The sequence below is a fragment of the Pelecanus crispus genome, chromosome 11, assembly GCF_030463565.1.
Source record: "Pelecanus crispus isolate bPelCri1 chromosome 11, bPelCri1.pri, whole genome shotgun sequence".
Classification (NCBI taxonomy): Eukaryota; Metazoa; Chordata; class Aves; order Pelecaniformes; family Pelecanidae; genus Pelecanus; species Pelecanus crispus.
Genome location: NC_134653.1, coordinates 26,663,191 through 26,684,283, shown reverse-complemented (window position 1 = coordinate 26,684,283; position 21,093 = coordinate 26,663,191). Strand labels below are relative to the sequence as shown.

Sequence of the window (21,093 nt, the reverse complement as noted above, 5' to 3'; positions counted from 1 at the left end):
TCTGCAGACAGAAAAGCCTAATATAACAGTAAGGCTGTGCATTGGCTCAGACAAAAACTAAGCCAACAGCCTTCAGGGTGCAAGCTTCATTAATCAACCTGCAAAGAGGTTTCAGTTTCCCCTTCTTTCAAGTGAAGTGCCTTCCTCAGTGGAGGCCCTGCATTTGCTGAGATTATACAACTGATTGTTCTTTTAATGAGGCAGTAGAAAAAGAAAAAAGCATCACAGTTTTAGGGAATATGTCTACTTTCAAATGGACACCAGGGCTCAATCAGAACTTGATGGACATTTTTACAGCTTCTCTCAGTCCAAGAGGAACCCCTGTATTTCTTTCAGTCCAGGAAGAAACTCTCTCTGGGACCAAAAAGTTACAAGACAGTTATCTTCCTTGAGGGAACAGGGGCAGGGTAAGCTTCTACTCCCAGCCTAATTCACTGAGCTATTAGGTCACAGACTGCACACTCAGACACAGAGAACTGGGTGATACAAGGAGATGGCAATGGGGAAGGTGAAGTCCATTAAAGATGCCATGTAATGTCCTGGCCTTACCTCACAGAGAACAATCCCAAATGAAAAGATGTCCACTGTCTCATCGTAGCTCTGCCCTGCAGGAAACATAAGACATTCAGCTCTGTGAGAGGCAGTTCCCCATCCAGCTACTCTAGGAGCTGCCAGTCCAAAGCTTCGCTAAGCCTATTCCCTGGAGGGCCCTAAAACAGGAGACAAAGCAAAGCTTAAATCCCCAAGATATGTATACCAACTGCATCATCCTATACACTGCCATCGCATATTTTAATCCCGCTTCTTTCTTCTACTGAGGAATTACAGGACAACACAGGGAAGCCTTGTGCATCAGAGGTCTGAGCAAACGCTAAGGAAAATTATGGAAGGCTTCTGCCCGTTTCCATTGATTGCTGTTCTAGTGCGTCTCTACAGTGCACTGAGTCAGTGTTCAGCTTCCCCAGCAGCCAGCTACTGCCCAGTCCCTGCTGCAGTGACTGCAGAGATAATAAATTACACACTAGCAGCACTGTGAATCTGGGAAAGCAGACTGGCTCCAGCATGCCATTCTCTGCTTACAGACACTCCCCTCCCAAGCCAATATCTGGTAAACAGCCTTGCTTTGAGAGGCGATGTCAGACTACGCTCTTGCTGCTCTCTTGACAAATGCCAGGTCTAAGAGAGGCTCCAAGAAGTAGCCTCAGGCTCCAGTAGGGCCTGTAGGCCTTGAGAGGAGGAAAACAGAACAGCAGGCAAGAAAGCAACGTGGAGAAGAATTGAGTCAGGGAAGAGAAGCCCAATCCTCTGTTTCCTGGTGGACTATGTTGCACAATACTGATACCATAGCCAGCCAAACTGTCCAGTCTGGTCGGACCCACCAGCTCATTAGGAGGAAACTGTATCCATTATATTTTACCCTTACCTGAACGCCTGCAGGGGCAGTTTTTCCCCTAAGGGAAATAGTTCATCCTTAATGCAATTGAGGGCTGCATGCCAAAACCCAGATTTCCCTGCACTTGGACAACTCCCACCTCAATCCTGAGACTTCAGCAAACCTGGCAGCAGACGCCTTCTCCCTGGATCTACACAACAGCACACATAAGCCTCATCCAGGAGTTTAATGATTCCCTGTCTCAAGGGGCAGTTCCAAAGCATGAGGCTATAACGGAAACTGATCTCAGGTTCAGTCTTATTTCAGGCCTCTTTTGTCTGTTGCCCTCCTGAAGAATCCTGCTGTCAAGCAGAAATATTACCTCAGCTGGTACAAAGGCTTATCAGGTCAGGTACTGCAAGAGAAGTGCAGTTAGGGTACCTGTGTGTATAAATAAGCTTGCATATTAGCGGGTCTAAAACCATAGGCTGTAATAGGTTTGATTGTTATTAGGGGCCAGAAGCTTTTGGTAATCCTATCATCCCTATACCTCGTCAGAGGCTGTCTCCTCACCTGCATCCTGGTATCAGCATCTTACCATTTAGCATCTCTGGGGCCATCCAGTATGGGTTGCCAACCACCGTGTAACGCTTCTTCCTGTCACTCTTGCGTAGGGTTCGTTTCTTGGCAGATGGCTTCTCCAAAGTGGGCTTTTTTCTTTCCTCCACAATCAGCCGAGACAGACCGAAGTCAGCCACCACCACCGTCTTATCCTACACAAGGGATTTAGTACAAGCCACTGATCCTCTCAGCTCCTCTCAGGAGCAAAGAGGCTGCAATTCCTATTCACTATCAATTACAATGTAAGGGCAACTCACAAGGTTTCCTGCAGCCAGATGAGTGTAGCAAGCTGTCTAGACAGGTGTAAGACACCCAATTCACAATCCCAACTCATCATTTCCCTCTCTTTATTGTCTTATTTCCTGTGTGGTCACTAACACTAATCCCATCAATTTGGCTATACTTGCCAGGGCAAACCTGGACCTTTCCTTTCAGACCTTCCTATTCTGCCTGGCTGGGAATTAACTTAGACCTTCATCCTGGGTTGTTTGAAGCCTACATGCTAATCTCATATTCCAGCCAAGTGAACAAGGGCAAGGCTTGAGGGAATGAAGCTACACAAAATTCTTGTGACCTAGCATTTTAAAAAGAGAGAGCACACACATCTGCACAAACCCGTGGACTTGTCTGAATCCTGAGTGCCAATAAAAAAAATCATCAAACGGTTGAAAGAACAGAAGCAGCTGTAGAGAACATTTCATAGTTGAGATGAGGAACAAAGCTGTACTAACCCTTGTAACGTGACTGTTAATAGGAGGTGCTACCACACGAAAGGGGGTAAGAGAACAGAATGAAGAAACGATGAAAGATAGATCAGTCTGGAAAATCCTATGTGAAGGTGAAGCTCCCTTGTTTAGGGCACTAAAAGCCTCTCTGAAATCAGTTCCACCCTGACAAAAGAGGGAACACCATGTGGAGAAAACCAAGGGAGGAAGATGACAAGAAGGGGAGCAGCATGCTGTGGGGAACAGAGGTGTAGCTCACCAACTTGATTAGGCAATTGTGTGAATTCAGGTCTCTGTGAATGATGCACATGGAGTGCAAGTAAGCCTGGAAACAGAGGGAGAAAACTTGGTGTTAGGGGTTCCCAGGCAAGCGTGTCCCTTCACATTTACAGACCTCAACAACCAGTTGCTGTAGTCAGGGAGCATCCACAACCCCTCATACACCACCCTGCTGAAGCAGCTAGCCCTGACCCTGGAGCTTTGCTCTGTGATGAAGGGACAGTCTGACTCACCATTCCAGAGGCAATTCCTTTGGCAAAGCTGACCTTCTGCTGCCAGGGAAACGGGTCCTGAAAGACAAGTCCTCAATGGTCAGGGACTATCTTACCAGCCAGCTTGGTGACAGCAATTCCTCCGCAACAGGGACTCTTGCAGCAGTCAGAGAAAGATAACAGAGCCCCAGGAAGAAGGTGCTTCCTGCCTCAGGCCACCCACAGCTAAGAAGCAGCTTTTCCACACAGCTCCAAAGGAGAAGACTAACCACAAACACTGTAAGGCTGGTACAACCAACAACACGCTGTCAACCTCAGTGAGCAGAGGTCTACCAGGCTTCCATACTCACCGCATTGCGGAGGAAATCCTTCAGGGTGCCCCCCTCAATGTACTCAGTGAGGAGATTGAGCTTCTTGTCCTTGTACAGTACACCAATGAACTTCAGCACATTGGGGTGATCCAGGCTGCGCATCACTTTCACCTGGGAAGCAGAGACATCCCACCCCACAGAAGAGAATGGAACAAGAAAATAGTTTAGCTTAAATACAGCAGGAGTCTTAAATATCTTACAGATATTGGCCCTCATCATTTGTATTTATGCACAAGGCTCACGGGATAAATCCTTTATGTATTGCACAGCTCAAATTGCCTCAGACTCAGGCTGCTTTTTATCACTGAAAAATTAATGAACTGGGAGCTGAAGCCATGTCTATTGCTCAGAGTGAGTGAGTCACACTTCACTGCAGCAAACATTCAGCTCACGTCAGCTTTCCCCCGTGTGGTGTCTGCCTCCTCAGCGTCTTGATTCCTGCCAGGTTGCTGGCATGATCACTCTTCTCTTTAGAGAAGATGGAAGAGATTTCCACCACACTACTGGCTCGGAAGCTTTTTGAAATCTTGCTCCTACCTCTGTCAAGAAAGTCTTCTGTGTTTCCTCATCACAGCGAATCAGCTCCTTCATCACCATCACCTTTCCTGTTGCCTTGTGAGTCACCTGGTGGAAACAGAAACCACAACTACAGGCAAGTTCAAGAATACATAGCTCCAATGCTCTTGCAACTCTTCTGAAAGAGAGGGTAACATTCCCCTCCATCCAGAGAGGAATATAGATGGGAGAAAATTCAGAGCCCAGGGATCTGCAGAAAACTGCATAAAATGCCTCCTTTCAGAATTCAGCAAAGATTCTGTACTTGAAACAGAAACTACCTAAAGCTGACAGAGGATCATACCAAGAGACCAACAGCATCCCAAGAACCAGAGCTGAAGTCTCCATTTTAGGTAGCATAGGGCTGAGCACGCGTACAGGCTGTCAAAGCCTCTGAAGGCATCAGTTCTGTACTTGCGCATGCCTCAAGTTCCCTTACAGAAAGCACTTGCCCAGCGTAATGCTCACATCTTGTACATAGACCCTAACAACTACATTCTGTATCAGCAAAGGAATCAACGTTCAACTTGCATCAGAAACCAAACCAAACAACCCAAAACTACGTTACTACATGCTTTTGTTTTATGGGACTCTGAAGCCTTATGGTTTCTGATGAGCTTATCAAGCTTACTCATGTGCAAGCGGAACTGGGATGTACAGGCTGTTCAGTTAAGGCAGGACGCAGTTATTTTACCATACTCCTTAGGAGCAGTCTATTGCTACCTGCAAGGAATGTCCGAGAATGGTGGCAAACACGTAGAAATCCACCATAAACATCAGGTAATAAATTTGCTGGCTCTCAACATGGAAAGTATTGCCAGTTCCTCAAGAGCTGTTTGCCTGTATCCAGCTAGTTCCTGGCATTTTGCATGGGGTGCATGAGTGAGTAGAAAGGGTCCAAATTCTAATGAGCAGGTTTTCCTGGAAATCCTCTCCCCTTCAGTCGCTTAACTTGGACAGCTCAGTCTCCCTAAGATCTCCAGGTAACTAACCAACCACCTTCTCTCTAGGAACAGAAGGGAACTATTCTGACCAGATACAGTACTTGTTGCATCAAAACCAGGCAATCTGAAGCTCAAGAAAGGTGTCACTTTTTTGCCTCATACCCTTTAAAATAAAAAGCCTTTCAGTAAACCTCCAGAACTGCAATCCAGAATACAAGACCCAGTTATAGTATTTAGGAAGCTTATGAGCTCTTGCAAACACTGTGGCACACTAGTTCTGTTTGGAACCATTGGACGTAGCAAGGCTGATATAAGTGGAATACGAATGCATGGAATAACACAACAGAAGCCAGAGTACAACGTTCTTCTGCTCCCGTTTGAAATCAAGCATCCATATACAAGTAGCGAGCCAGGGAACACTACACATTTCAGCCAGGGACATGAAAGCCAGGGACATCTAATACCCAAAGATAAAGGGAAGAGACAAAGACAAGACAGGGCTAAGTGGAATTCTTAAGCTGACATACCAGCAAAACTGAAACAAGTGTCATCATGAAACTCCAAGAGGGCAATTTTAAGTCCCAGAGCATGCACCAGAACAGGACGGCTATCGGGTAATTTGAGCAGAAAAGAAATGCCTTTGTGCCATTAACTGTGGGGACGCAGATGACAAAAGCATGCGACAGAGGAAAGGTTCTGCTTACCTGAACCTGTTATTTCTCTATGAGCAGAGGAGAAGAGAAATATGCTCATTAGTATGGATCAAAAGCATTGGGTTTGTAGTACTGGCTCACCACCTCCCATAGAAGCATGAGATGAATACGGTGGCTGGACAACTGAAGGTTTATACAGGTGTAAGGACAGAAGTCCCATAACGTGGTGAACAGCAATCTGAGTACTGAGGAGCTCACAGCACCTTCATAAGGCAGAGGAAGCTGCCCCCTGCTGCTGTCAGGGCTGCCAGGACAGGAGCTGCTGAAGCACCCCCAGTCAAGACCAGAGAGCTTAAATACAAGAGAACTGCTATTAATGGAGATTTTAATTGCGAGAGTCATGCAAGACTTGACCACTACCACCACACCAACAAGCCATTTAGGCTCTGCTGGGGGTTCAGAGATGGTCACTACATCAGCCTGGCAAACCCACAAGATGCCACACTAAGGGTAGGTGAGAAATGCAGTACTGGGGAGTTGAATGCACCTCTTCATAAGAAAGATGCTCGTAAGAGAAAAAGTAGCTTGTTCCCCATTCTCCCCACCTCACCCAGGTGGTTGCTGTGACACAGGCACTCTGGAGCTCTAAATCTAACTCAGGAGATGAGTATGTATGGCCAAGGTTGACATTCAAAGGGGACAAAGTCAAAACCGCCTGCAGCCAGAGACACTCAGGGTCAGGGAATGAAACAGAGAAATGGATCTCACTGAGCAAACCAGGTGAGTTCCAAGACTGATCACTATCAGCAGGGCAAAGGCCACCGAGACAGTGGCGAAGGATCCCAAGGTAGGCAGACATTGCTGTAATCAAAGTAAACGATGAATGTTTGGAGACCTCCCTCACCTTGATTGCCTGTCCAAAAAATCCTTTTCCTAGTACTTCACCATGAATCAGGTCACAGGGCCGGAAGATTTGCTGGGAGCAGCTAGAAGAGGAACGTAGGGATTCAGAACGACTGATGTCACGGCTCAGAAGGAGCGGTTCCTTTGGAGAACTGGGGCCAGGAGACTTAGAAATGCTGTTACTTCGCCTAGAAAACAAAGGAGACGGGAAGATCAGGGAAACTGCTAGGAAACTTTTGGTCCAGCATATCCCATCATTAGCCCCTAAGGGACCAGTTTCTAGATGTGCTTCAGTGGTCTTCCTATCTCAAAAGCCAGATGCTCTCCCAGCACCATGGAAGCTCTTTACAAATCTAGTGCAGCTTCCAAGGCAGAGCTGCCTAACACCACCACATCTCCTGCATTGTCAGTCAGAGGTGAGCTCTGTGAACAGGAGGAGGAAGCTGTGAAGACACAGCACTTGCTATCTCTAAAGAAAGATTAAAATACTGGTGAATAACTAAACGAGCAACTCAGTGCCCCAGTCTAGGAAGACAAGATTTTTCCCAAACCCCAATTCTCAGCCATATTCCCTTTAAGGACACATTCTTCCCCAGGCATTTAAGGCTGGTAAAAATCTGACCTTTACGTTTTCTAACTGTAAAACTTGATAGCTTTTCTATGTTAAAAGTAGAGCTCCTTATTTTTATTAAGGAAAGGTTGCCATCCTGAAAGGGAATGGAGAGAGTACATGTCAATAGCAGAAGCTAAAGCTCTCCCACTGCTTCACCAATGGTTTATACCAAGGCTCATATCAGAGATAACTCATGTCTCTGCAGTCATTTGCAATCGCAGGGCCTGGGCACAGAGCAGCCCAGCCAGGTAGCGCAGGGCAAAGGCAAGCTAGGTCAGAGACAGCACTTCCAAATCTTTACCGGAGGGAGCGCCGTCGGAGCGTTCCTTCCAGATTCTCCTTGATGTCCAGTGGAGAGAGGGAGCGTGGGGAAATGGGTGGCTTTATGTGGGTGGGAAAATGGGAGTCCAAACGAAGCCTGTCTAAGCGCTGCGAGACAGGGTCGTGCTCTATCAGTAGCTGAAGCGTCTGGCTTGTCTTGCGAATCAAGTCCTCCACCTGCAATCAAACCAAAGGACTGGATGGTAGCAGACAGGAGGAACACAAATGACAGGATAGAGGAGACACAGCAGAATGCCCTTCAGGAATCACAGTAGAGAGTTCAGTGAGATCACTCCATAGTTGTGGTTTAGTTGCGCACACCACAGCTGTCTACCAGACAAATCAAGTTAGCAACACAGAAGTTCCTTATGCTATCCAAATCCTTTTCCTTCTGGTCAGCTGCAAGTGACCAAACACTTTTTTTTTTTTTTCTTTTCCTGAGAAATGTTCAAAAACTACACGAGTATCCATCCTGAACAGTGCTGCAAAAAACAGCTTTGCAAAAGCTACATGGAGATTTATCTGAGAACTGTCTATTGTGCTCCTAATGTTCTCTTCAGCACCAACAGCAAATAAAACCCTTGTGTAGTGAAGGTAATGGCGGTCTCACTACATTCTGGCAGCATCACCTGATATCCGTATAAAGCATTTACTTGTAAATACAGACATCAAATACTTTTTTTGCAATGGAAAACTCACCCCTAGAATCAGCTGAGCCTTTGTCTATTAGCAGTTGCCTCAAAGGATCAGAACAGTGGACTTCACTAGCAATACTTGAGACGTCTTCACAGCCTCTCTGTCCTCTGAGATGTCACAGCCCTACACTTTCCTTATTACCTCCCTTCATGTTTGAATGCCACAAAATCAGAACCGCATTTCGAACTGCATTTCTATCCGTTACATTTTCCTCTTCAGCTGGAAGGGGTAGCAAAGCTTGTCTTCATGTTTATTCCTACTGTCAGCATGAGTACTATGGGTGTACACACACTGTATGTAAGGTGGGAGAACAGTGCCGAGAAACAGAAATGCTGTAGGAATGCAAATGAGAAGGAGGCTTCAGAACAGAACTGTACCCACCTCCTCCACCTGTAATGTACGAATAGGAGCTCCATTAATCTCCAGGATACGATCTGCAGGGTGGATGGCGTTTCGGACATCTGGGCTGATGTGCATCCTGTTAACTCTAAACATGGGAGTTATAGCGTGTGTGGGAAGTCAGTTTAGCCAAAATTATAAAAAATATTTGATCTCTGATGCTTCCCTTCATATTGGTATTCTGAAATAAAACAATGCTAATCTACCGACACAGGGAACTACCATTAGACCAAGTGCTTAGGTCTGAGCTGGTCTGGGGAGAGCTCTTCATTTGCTCAATGCTGGAAATTGTTAATCCATTACAATTTGCCAAATGTTTTGTGTTCAGTGAAAGAGACAGCACTGAGAAATAAAGTTATCGATTAAGGTCGTCACAAGAGTGAAATGGAGACCAAACACAAATGGCTATTAGCCAACATATGTCCCCGTTGTGCCAAGACAGGTCCCCTCAGCAGTTAAAGCAGCTGGCAGGACAGTAGCGCTGCAGAATTTTTACCAGCTCCCTCCGCACAGACATGTACCTTGCACACAACCTTGTCATACTCACTCTTTCACCTGGACACCAGTGGCGTAGCTGGAGCAGCCACCTTCAACAGACACAGAGAACCCCCTCTTGCCATCAGTAGCTGCCGGCATGGAGATGAGGGTCAGCGTATAAGGCAGCTGCTCACGCAGAGACTCAGTGGAGTGTTTTTCTATCATTGGTGTCAGCACAATCTGGTTATGGCATTTTCCACTAAAAAAAGTGAAGAAAGTCACTATGGCAGCATCCTATCCCTCCCTGCCAAATTCACACTTCTAAGTTCTCTCATTGACCACAAGCTATAGTTTTTAGTGCTTACTCTATTCCTTCCCCCCTCCCTCAAAAGGCAGCTTCCTGGCATTCCTTAGCGTAGCATTCGGCTGAACGACACAGAGCCAGTGAAACATGGCTTACACATTCAGCAGGGAGTAACTCCGTGGCAAAGCATGCAGCTCCGTCTTACCAGTAGAGAGTGGAATGTTGCACGAGTGCATAAGTGTCCCCATCTTCAATGATCACTTTGCAGCTCATACAAGCAAAGCACTCGGGGTGATACTTGTATTCGCCAGCCACCTACAGACAGAAAAGGGAGTAGCTTAGTAGGGCAAAAATCCATCCGCAGATGCAGCTACTGCTTTTCTCTCTAATTAACATGTTCATTCAGATCTCAAAGTCAAGTGGCAGTTTTTTACTGGAGAGTTACATTAGCCCATTCCACCTTACGGAACCCCATCCTTGGCACTTTGTTTGCAAAACTTCTCGGAAACAAACATGTCAACATGCAAAGCAAAGCCTGCATCCCAGGAACCTCTGCTATATTTGGCAGCTGCTCAACTATCAAAAGTAGTTGATAGTCTGCTGCAGACTAGTAAACAAGATATTAAACCTTCCTGTTCGGTTGCTCTTGGCAAGATAACGAATGTTATGCCTGAATTAAAAAAGCTGAAAGGACTTTTTTTTTTTGGCAGACAGGCAATGCACAAATTCAGATACTTTACCAGCTGACAGAAAAAAAAAGCAAGCTGAGACTGAGACAACAAAATACCTTTAAAGAGTATTTTTATTCATTGATCTGTTTTTCTATTTTCCTTATGAGAACTTCCCTTATTGACCATATTTTGCAAAGACTTCTGCAGGCAGTGAGAAATTGTCTGCACTTTTTTCAGTACTTCCTTTTGAGGTAGCAATCATATTACTGAGTACCATGCTGCTTTTATTTAGGCCCTAGAAAAATAATGGTTATGTTTCATTCTTGACAGTTTTAAAGGTTAAATATTTGCAAGGTTGTGGCAAGGAGGGGAACATTTAGGTGAGCCCCATATTGTCCAGGCAGAGTTCAATGTTTCAAAGCAATTGGGGCTACCACTACTTCAAGACACCATGAGCCAGAAAACCACTCTGGCCACAGTCCAGATGGGACTTGGACGGCAACCTTCCCCAAAGCCAGAACCTGCTGCTTATCCTGAGCCGAGAGGTTTGATTCTGCAGTGCAGTGGAAGAATCACCCCATGGAGACACTGAGGCACCGTGCTATAGAAACTGAAGAGATGTCCTCTTAATCACCTTTCTATTTCTCATGCTTGTGCATTTCAGCACCTTATTTTCTTTGTTCATATGCTTGAGATCCTCATAACTCCCTCCTTTAAGAGTTACCCTGTTCAAAATTAATCTCTATCTAGAAGATGCACACACAAGCCTCATTTCTAATCTCTGATTAGAGATTAGCGTAGCAAAGAGACTATTACCTTCAGTTTATTTGGTTATCTGAATAGCTTGGGCAACTCCCAACCAAGTTCGAGGAGTTGGAGACAGGCATGGCCTGCCTCCAGGCAGGAGTCCTTCAGAGTCCTTACCATCACAGGTCCAGTCATCAGCAGAGAGCAGCCATGGCAGGATTCCCCAAACTTCCCCCAGTAGTCTTTGTGACAGTACAGCTTCCCATCTTTCTCATAGTACCAGTTAGTGAGAGGATCCTGACATTCAGAGCACCTTGAAGGAAACAAAGGAACAAGGTTCCAGTTGGCAACAAGTCACAAATCAATGGAAAAGCTCCTCTCCTGTATGGAGAAAATGGACATTCAGCAGCAGCTCACCACCAGCACTTCTAGCAACAGATGTACTAAACCCCTCCACTTCCCAATGCTTTTTCAACTGAAAATTAGCACCAAAACCAAAGTTTGTAAGGAGAAGTGGTATCAACCAGTACAAAGGAAAAGACAAGCTTCCAAATTTTAAAACAAATCCCATCCATTTATTAAACCACATCAGCAGGTTTATAAATTCTGCCTTATAAATTTTGTTCCTCTGTTTTCTCCCTCTTCCAGAGTTGCCCAGCACACAGATAGCTCTGCTACATTTCTACTTAGTGTTTCTATAGCATCACAACCATCTTGTGCCAGAGCATCTGTCTCCTCAGCCAGTTTAGGAAGGGGGACAGAGAGGCAGCATCCACTTCCCTATGCAACACAAAGCCAGTTTTGCACCAACCTTTGTGGAAAGCCTTGCTATTCCTCTGTAAGTAGACCTCTCCCAAAAGGTCAACTGCAGCACTATCCTCCATTTCAGGGAGAGTTTTCAAAGCAGTTCATCCTTTGAGCTCCACATACTTACTGCATCCACCAATTAACTGTGATGAAAGTCCTCCACCTCTCCCCACCAATTGCTCTCTCTTTCCTCCTGCTGGTGACAGCACATGAGAAAAAAAACCCACAACCAACCAACCAACAACAAACCCAAACAAAACTATTTCCCTAATTTCATGAAAGGAGTCTCAAAATCCTTCACATATCAGTGTCAGCTCCCATTTCAACAAGCAACCATTATTAATCCTCTATCTACACCCCCCCAACAACCAACTAACCAATCCCCCCCCCCAAAAACAAATAAAAAGATGCAGCAATTATATTGCAGATATCGTTTTAGCAAATCACAAGCAGAACCCAGATCTTCAGGCTTCCTGAACACAAAATAATCCTGCCACAGAAGGATACACTGGCAAGGGAGTTTAACTTCTGCAGCGCTGAGGTGTGACTTCATGGAGAGAGAAGACACAGACAGCAGTTGCATCACTAAGATTATTCCATTAGCCCTGGGCAGCACGTTCTCATACTTTAAGAGGAAAATTAGTCTGGTATTGGCCATTCCTGAGTGCAGAATCTAAGGTGGGTTAGCCACCCATAACTGGTTCAAAGAAACACCTCACAGATCAATGCTGTCGTCAGTACGATGCTTTTCCAAAGGCAGAATTAAGTTTCTTCTGCCCCTTGCCCCAGCAGTTGTCTCAGTTAGGACATTGGAGGGGAACCCATTGTACTGGGGTGGGGGTTTAGGTGGGCATGTGCCCTCCTGGACAGCAGGCCTCTACAGCACTGAATGCACTGAAGTCAGTTAGGTACTGGAGGTACACTTTTTACATGCTCCCAGGTCTAAGATGAGAGCTACTGCTGACTTCACCTTTCACAAACTTCCTGAAAACTTATTTGTGCCAAAGGCATTCCTTGTAAACTCCACCAGCTTGTAATGAGTGCAATGATATGCGAAGCTGGTCACACTTCAACATGGAGAGAGTTATTTGCTCCATCTCAAGAGACTGCAAAGCAACAAGGTGAAGTTACTTGTAAGCAGCCTATGGTTTTAGGGGAAAACACACCTCATGAGGTATTTAGTGCCGTACCCTGCCCTCAGGAAAGTTGCTCCTTCTAATGTATTTGGCTTTTATAGTGTTTGTTCTCCCAGCTGAGTTGCTCCAAATCCTGCCCCCCACCCCTCCATTCCTCAGTGATGGGAATGAACGCCAGCACATGCAACAAGCCCTGCCAATTTTGTCTGAGGCAGGGGGAGCAGGAACTTAACATTGCTATACATGGTACATGCATCATTACAGCCTCAGCCTTGGGGCACTGTCATGGTTACACCCTGCTCATGGTATGCGAGAGACCTAGAGGGCATTGCAATGCATTTTGCCTTCAACCACTAGCCTTTGGCTTTCATTTGCAGCAAATACCCCATGCTGAATGATCAAGTAGGTGAGTGGGAGGGAGAAAAGAGCAAGTGGAGACTAAAAGCAAAGATTTCTATCACCTTGTGGCAGGAACATCTGGCTCAGCATGGGCAAATCGGATCCCTCAGACTTATCCAACTTCTGCATGCATGCCTGTACCAGTGTGTGCTCCAAGAGTGATTACATCTTCAAACAGGGAGCTGTGACCAGACCTGCACTTGGGATGTAGACAGCAATACCGGAGACTGCTCCACCAGGACCTCAAGGTCTGGCTTTCTGTCTAAGTTCTCTCCAAGCAGGTGGGTTATTTATTTACTTGGTTTTAAGCACACCACCTTCCCTTCCTCACCCCTCTTCAATTTCACCTTCAACCACTCCTTTTTCTCCCTAAGAAAATCTAAAATTTCTGCAAAAGCAACACAACCGCAATTCTGTTTAGATAGGCTGCAGAGGATTGTGTACTCTTGTCTTCCCTTTACCTTTCCCCTACTTCTTCATGGTTTGATTCCAACCTTACAGCACTTTGATTAGTTTGCTTCCACCCGGAAATAAGCACTGGTATCTAATTTGCAACACACCCATAGCAAAATGAAGGTGAGGGGGTGGAGCCAGCAAGCAGTCAGTTCTTTGCTATGCAATTAAACAAATCTGGGCAGGACAAGTTTGCAGCTTAAGGATCAGAACCCCACCCAGGGCAGTGAGGCAACAGGAACAAAGCAACCAGCCCCAGAGAGGCTGGATGCTGGTAATGGGTCTAACTGGCTACTTTATTAATCACTGCCAGCAAGAGGAGGTGGCTATGGCCCATATTCCCAAGCAGCACCTTCTGTTATTTACCATGCATTCTGTAACATAGGAAAGGCTTTAGATTTGTCAGGTGTGCAGAGCTGGCTGACAGCACACAGGTATAGTTTCAAGACCTGCTTCAACTGTTTCAGTGCTTTTGCCCAAATGATAAAGGCATCAGATGATTGTTCCACATGACTCTCATTAAAGAGATACTTCAGAATTAATCACAGAAGATACAAGAGTTACCACTCCTTCCTTTGCCTCCGCACTAGGGTGCATGGCATTGCAGCGCTGCCATTGCCAGGGCTCACATCACTTGAGACAGAAATACAATTACTTCTACAGGCATTAAGCAAGCTAATCTTTGCCAGTCACCACAACCAAAAGAAAGGAAGATTTCTTGCTCCTCTGTCTTCTATAGATTAGAAACCGCTAATCTTCTCCTAGATGATTTGCTATTCTTATTACAGCGTAACAAAGCATGGTAATCAAGTTTCTTGGAGGACTGGTAACAGCCATACTTGACGTGTTTCCTCTTGCTGCCCAGCCACCATTTTCAGAGTTGCAAAGCCCTGCCCTGATTATACAGTCTCATACATTATGATTCTTCGCTTCCCAGCCTCGTCTGTAAAGAATAAATTAATCTGCCTCCCGCAGCCATCCTTCAGGAACCCCAGACAGCATCTGGGTGCAGTGTTCAGCCCTGATGCTCTGAAGCACAGCAGGCGCAGAAAGAGTTCACAAATCACCGCTTCGTTTTGTGAGGAGTGGTAGGAGGATCAGGTCACAACAGGTAACCAGCCTGCTTTTCAGAGAGATGGGAGACTCAATTGATGTGGCATCTCTTTTACATCTAAATGAAAGCCAATACCCTCATGGAAGCAAAGACTTCCTTAGCCCTGAAGAGACAGATCCCTTTGAGAAGGGCTCATTAATAAAATGCACCCCCCCACACACACTGTCAGGCTAGATCAGTTAACGCTAGACAGGTTCGAAAGAGCTATGGTTCCAATTCTGCAGGCAGAGCGGGGGAGAGGACAGTTGTGCAGACAGAAAGCTGCAGAATAAAACATAACGCCAGCCCGTAGCTAACCCAACGGCTTCTCACCCGGACTTAGCAGAATTGTGTGCACTGGCTACGTAAGAGACGCTAGACAAGGAAGAACAGATGCTAGAAAACAGACTAAGTACTAGGAGACAGAGTGCTTAAGCTCTGACTATGCAAAACCATTTCCACACAGTTAGGAGAAGGTGTATCTATGGCTCAACATGATGCCTTACACATATTACAAATAATGAATGATGTCTGCTCACTTTCCTTCTTCTGAAAGCGGATGTTGGTTCAGAAAGTTGCCTAAACAAGTTTAGCAGTTGCGCAGCCGTATTTACGCCCATCCTAGACTGTTTTAACAAAAGGCTCCTTACTCCCAAATCAGTACAAAAGTGTTTGTGGGAACAGGATCAATAATGAGCAAATTCGAGTGGAGGGGATAGGAGGGAGACAATGAAACTGCAAGCTGTGCCTTTCCCCATCCATTCACCTTATCAGCACATCAGCATCAGTCACCATCCTGGCTGTGTTCAGCCCCACTAACAGTTTTCACTATGGAGATGTAATGCAATCAAAGCCTTATTCTGCAGCTATCGCCCTTCTCGAGCCCCATTTGTTCAATTGGGCCAAGAACGTTGTTAATATAAACCAAAATATCACAGAAGAAGAATCCTTTCTACATCAGGGAAGTGTGCTGCTCATCCCTAGTTACCTGCAAAGTACTTGATTTCTTTTCTCAAACAAGATTATGCACCACCTCACAGATTACATCACCTTCTTGAGCTTGCAACAGCAGCACCTCACCTCACCCTGCACTATGCCCAAGCACAAGTAGCTTTGGAAGAGACATAAGCAGCAGCAGTCACAGTAATCTCATTTTTCTGGCAGCGGAGCAAAGCACAGGGGCATGGGGTAAAGTGGCACACGTAGTGCTGCTCCGAGAGGAAGCCTGCTTGCCTGGGCTCTGCAGACACTGCCTCACAACACAGGTGCCGTTCCCGCCTATCAAAGAACCGCGCAGAGGCTGGTAATAAGAATCTTCCCCATCGTCTCCTCAAAGCAAGACAGGATCCCAGTTTGAGGCCAGCTGTTCTGGGCACACAAGCCCTGGACCTCATTCTTCACGCCTCACACGCCAACTGCTTAGGATAGCATTACAGGGGGGAAAACGACACTTTGAAGGTCCACCGCTAATCCTGCACAAGACTTACCGAAAGGGATCCTTGGGAGCGAAGTAAGCTGGGGCAGACAAGTAACTTCCCATCTTCAACACTGGATAAACCGGCTCAGCCACAAACTTGTCCAACTGCCTCTGAACAGCTCTGTTCTGCCAACATGGCAGCAGCCAGTGCTCATTTAATCTTGCGCTGATTCAGATACTTCACCTCTCTTTGAAGCTGCCCAAGGAATGCCAGGTCTCTCGGCTGCTCATTCCTTTTCAGATTTTTCCTGGCTCCCATGGCTATAACCATCTTCTCCTGCACTCAACAGCAGCAGCACCCTTGGGAAGGATAGAATAACTGCTAACCGGGCTAGCTGGACATGCTTCTGCAATGGTTCTTGCGAGCTCCGCTGCCTGCTAACTATTGTCAAGTTTTCCCTTCTCTGGTTCCACCCAAGGGTGGGAGGGGAGGAGGAGCCATTGCAGGAGGACAGCGTGTGGCTACAGGGGCTGAATAAGCACCCCTTCTTCACAAGGGGTGGAGCTTTGATCCAAAGAGGGGCTGTGTTAGTAAGTGCTGAAAGATAGCAGCTTTTGCCAAAGTAAGAGCCAAGTGCATAAACACGAAACTACTCTTTGCAGCAGTGGCACGTTCTGATGGAGAACTCAAGGAAGGCAGAGTCTGACAAGGACAACTAGCCACATCTCCAAACACATCAAATTAACGTGTACTACATACCTTCCCAAATCCCTCATCGTGAGTGGGGTTATACTACCTTCATAGTACCTACAATCTGTTCATCCTCTTGCAGGAGGTAACTCACAGTATGCTTCATCCAAGGAAAAGAGCTTTCTTTCCAATGCTGTTTTAACAGAGATCGTTGCCATCATTTAACCTAATCTTCATCTCCTGAATGGAAGCTGAGAGGTATAAATCAGCACAGACGAGTACTCTCTCGTGCTTGCAGCACATGTAGTTATATCATTTTGCTTGTTCTGAAACCAAGCATGATCTCTAGTGGCATAATCAGCTAAAGCTGTTTGCAAGACACTCAGAAATGTAACAAACATATGCTGCTGCACCGAGCCCTCCCATTTTTGTACAGTCAGCAAAGCCTGGCATGCCTGAACACAGCCTGAAAATCATGCTATGTTCCAGAGGCAAGAGTACTCAAATGTGTTTTTACTGGAGATGCTCATCTCAGCTGGCATATTGTTCAAGGGACGCTCGGGGCTGCGACGAGGCAGTTTTGGCTGCAGATTTGACAGCTGCTGCTCACTGTTGAAGTAAGCAGAAAGCCAGGCAGCCTTTTGGGTCGGTTTTTCTTTTTTTTTTTTTTTTTTTTTTTTACTTTTAATAAGCAGCCACCTTTCTGGGGGAGGGGAGGAATCATAATTTTCACCCATTCAGTGCAGTTTCTAAGCCTGGCTGTAAAAGTGCAGTGAAGCCTAGTGCTGCAGAGCCCGATGTGGTTGTCAATTCCAGCACGGGTCTAATTCCTTCTGACATTTCACACAGCTCTACTGGAAGCAGCAACACGGTGAGTCTGTGTCTAGGAATGCACTCTGGTCTCCCACATTCTCTATATGTTGCGTGCTGAAAATGGGCCAGCGCTCACAATCCAACGCTTCCCTGGCTATCAGCACCACCCCACAACACACACATACCTCCAGTGCATCGCAGAGCCCCTCCCCTGCCCAGTATCACCTACAGACAAAAGCTTTTCCCCACAATTCTGCTGCCATGGGCTGAACTCCCTCCAAGGGGGATTCCACGTGACCTCATAAATCCCAACTCTTCAGACAAAACCTTTGAAGATTTGATCCACAGATGTGATAAGCAGCCAGCTAGTCTGTGAATGAAGCCAGCAGATAAAGCCTAACTTCAAAGTAATAAAAACCACCCAGACAGCTAAGCAACTGGGAAGGGATTTTGTTTGAGACTTCCTTAAAGCCAAAGGACACATAGTCAAATGTCTACTTAAACAGGAAACATCTTATCAAAATGATTTTGCTTTTGCAGCAACCCCCAGCAGCAGCCAGTAAGTTACTTTCTCCTACACACAATTCTCTTGTTACTTCTTGCTTTTTTTTATTGTCTCTATGACCTATTTGAGAACACAATAGCTCTGATAAAAGGGCTCTGGAAAAGGTGTTAATGTGTTCATACATTCTAGATCCGAATTCCTGCCAGAATGACTGTACTTCAAAAATGCTGAAAAACAGGTGTGTAGGGGACCTTTTCTATGTAATTTTACTGATACCATCTCTGAGGGCCAAAATGCACCAAGGCAAATTTCTTTTTCACCAACTGAAGTCAGATATCAGCATCTTCTCTCTTGCAAATGCTGACAGCATTTCCACTACAAACATGTAGCCATCACGGGGGTTGCTTTCCTTACTATGGTTTAGAATTATACAGTAATTTTTGCCAGAAGAAAGCCTGAAAAATATAACTAGCAAATAAAAAGCAACAAATGAAAAACCTCAACAATGACTTAACATGAAATTTATTGCAAACTGAGTTGCAGCCGTCACAGTTTTATCCCCACAGAAATGCATCACATAGCTATTGTGATACTCAAGTGATTAATATCTTAAAACAGCTGGGCTTAGGCTGCACATCTAGACACCCTCTTTACCACATAGTTCATGCTGTCCAACAGCATGTCTACAGACAGATGTACTGCTCAGCACTACCAGCCCTAAGATACACAAATTTATCCTGGCACAGACAGGCACTTTGGTATGTGTGGGACTGGTATAAGCTGGGGAAGAGGCACCTGCTTGATGCCCAAAGAGTCTGCAGCAAGTCTTTGTTTCAGCATGGGCACAGTTTGGAGGCATTCCAAACACTTCAGTACAATCCCAACACCTCGTTGTATTTCCAAGGCACTTACACATAACACATGCTTTGCTGCTGTTGAAAGAGTCAGCTCCTGACATCAGCTACTGAAACTAATACAGTTTTGATACGCACATATCTCTGAGCGAAAGCACTTGTACACAGCTCTTGAGTAAACTAAAACGAACAGCGGAGTTAAGCTCATCTCTATCACTGCATCTTACTTCTAAGCAGCAGCAGAACTTCAGACCAACACGGTGATGCCTCCTTGGTACCTAACATCACTAAGCACAACATTAGGATGGAGACAGAATTTTTATCTCCACCATACTTGCCTAATGGCTGCAGAGCTCCTGAACGTGTGTAGGCTGAGAAGCAAATCAAAGAAATTCAACCTTTTGAAACTTCATAGATTATATATGGTTTTGGAAGCAGTGACTTCTGATCTGTAAAGGCAGCACATAACGGCAGTAAGACCAGTACTTACACCACTGCATCTTCGCTCGCTTTCTAACTTGCTGCTTCTGTCTGTGCAGACCACTAAACTCCTCAGGGAAAGATCCTGTCTCACTCATGTGGAAAGCCTACCACATACTGGGCTGTGTGAGTAATTCTAATTACCTTGATATAATAATGCTCTGATAATAATGCCCTGAAGGACAAGCTGCACAAGTCAACTACAGAAAATTCAGACTGGAATGCCCAACTCCTCCTTAAATATAGAGGGTCATCATTGATGTCCTGTAGCTGATAGGTTTCCCTGAAGAATGTGGCCGTTTCCACCTGCAAAGTGCTTCATTGTTCCTTTAGATTTTTAAACTCTTGAACAGTCATGATGATCTGTGTACAAACAGGCGCTTAGCAACTATTTCTCCCTAAATCTGATAGTGAGCTGGTGAATTTCAATGCTGAGGGAGACACCATCAAAGGACATTCCCAGGAGTCTGCAGGATTAGTGGAGAAGAGCTCTCACCTCTGAGGCCCTACCATTAGCTTTCTGTAACTGCCAGAAACTGGAGAAGACAGGGAAGAAGAGTTTCTTGTCTTCCTGCTTCTACCATAATTCAACTGCCTTTTGTTACTACTGATCTTTCCCTTGCTCTCAAATTCAGCTACTGCGTGTAGAAACCTGACTGTGTTCACAGCTGAAAAGCTGAAGGAAGATTCAAAGCGCCCAACATCCCCACGTTTCCAATTAATCTTAATACATACCTTTGCTTACATCTTTATTTGTCAACATTTGTACATTTGAGCTTCATATCCTGTCACTGTAGATCTGTTTGTCCTGTTGTCTGTGGGGAGGAAGCAGCTTTTGGAAAATGAAGGCCTGTGCCAAGCAGTTTGAACCAACAGAAGCGATCCAAAGTCTAGAAAATACAGTCTGTGAGAAAAAGCTAGGCCCAGGGCTTCTTCAGTCTAGAAGAGACCGATGTGAGACACAATTGCTGCTTTCAAACAGGAGAAGGTTACTTGAATAACAGAAGGGGGGAAAAAAGCTCGTTTTCCATGCCCTTGTGAACATGATTAGAAGAAATTGATTTAAAATGCAACAAGGGGGATTTCTGAAGATAGCAGACAGAAGCTTCTAACACTAAGGATAATTAAGTGCTAGCAGACATAGTCTGGGAGACTGAAAACCTGCAGCGATGGGAGATTGTTAGGTGACCAGGTTCTTGATCATTCCAAAGCCATAGAAATTACTTGCTTCAAACATAAGTTGAATTTAGTAGATATCCTAAGAATCACAGAAAATAGATTTGGAAAATACCTCAGAAGTCATCTAGTTTATCCTGCAAACTACGCCATACAGTATAGAAAAATCACATCTTTGTAAGAAAATCAAATCATTAGAGTTGGCAAATGAATAGTGGTTCTCTTTCTGCTCAGTAGCCTGGAGCTTAGGGCATTGCCTCAATGCGTGGACAGCTAATCCGGTTGTTTCCTGACCATGGACAATTGTCACACTGCAGAGAGCACACAACGGGCGGGCGACGAGGGATTCTGGGAAGAATCTACTTTTAACCTTGTTCCACTACGGAGAAACAGTCGGAAGGAGAAT

The 21,093-nt window shown here is 45.4% G+C and overlaps 1 protein-coding gene across 2 annotated transcripts in view; it reads right to left on the bottom strand.

The window, feature by feature from the left end:
• LIMK2 (LIM domain kinase 2) overlaps window positions 1-21,093 on the bottom strand; it is a 30,069-nt gene that overhangs the window by 2,265 nt on the left and 6,711 nt on the right. The window contains exons 1-13 of one of the 2 annotated variants that reach the window (XM_009485093.2): window positions 16,239-16,291; window positions 11,041-11,176; window positions 9,651-9,760; window positions 9,212-9,400; window positions 8,647-8,752; window positions 7,550-7,746; window positions 6,637-6,823; window positions 4,118-4,204; window positions 3,560-3,691; window positions 3,231-3,287; window positions 2,978-3,043; window positions 1,971-2,145; window positions 550-605 (exon numbers count right to left, since the gene is read on the bottom strand). In XM_009485093.2, the coding sequence (XP_009483368.2) occupies window positions 550-605; window positions 1,971-2,145; window positions 2,978-3,043; window positions 3,231-3,287; window positions 3,560-3,691; window positions 4,118-4,204; window positions 6,637-6,823; window positions 7,550-7,746; window positions 8,647-8,752; window positions 9,212-9,400; window positions 9,651-9,760; window positions 11,041-11,176; window positions 16,239-16,291 (1,551 nt within the window). Of the gene's footprint in view, window positions 1-549; window positions 606-1,970; window positions 2,146-2,977; window positions 3,044-3,230; window positions 3,288-3,559; window positions 3,692-4,117; window positions 4,205-6,636; window positions 6,824-7,549; window positions 7,747-8,646; window positions 8,753-9,211; window positions 9,401-9,650; window positions 9,761-11,040; window positions 11,177-16,238; window positions 16,292-21,093 lie in introns of those variants that run through there. The other variant, XM_075718537.1, reaches the window with a different exon arrangement.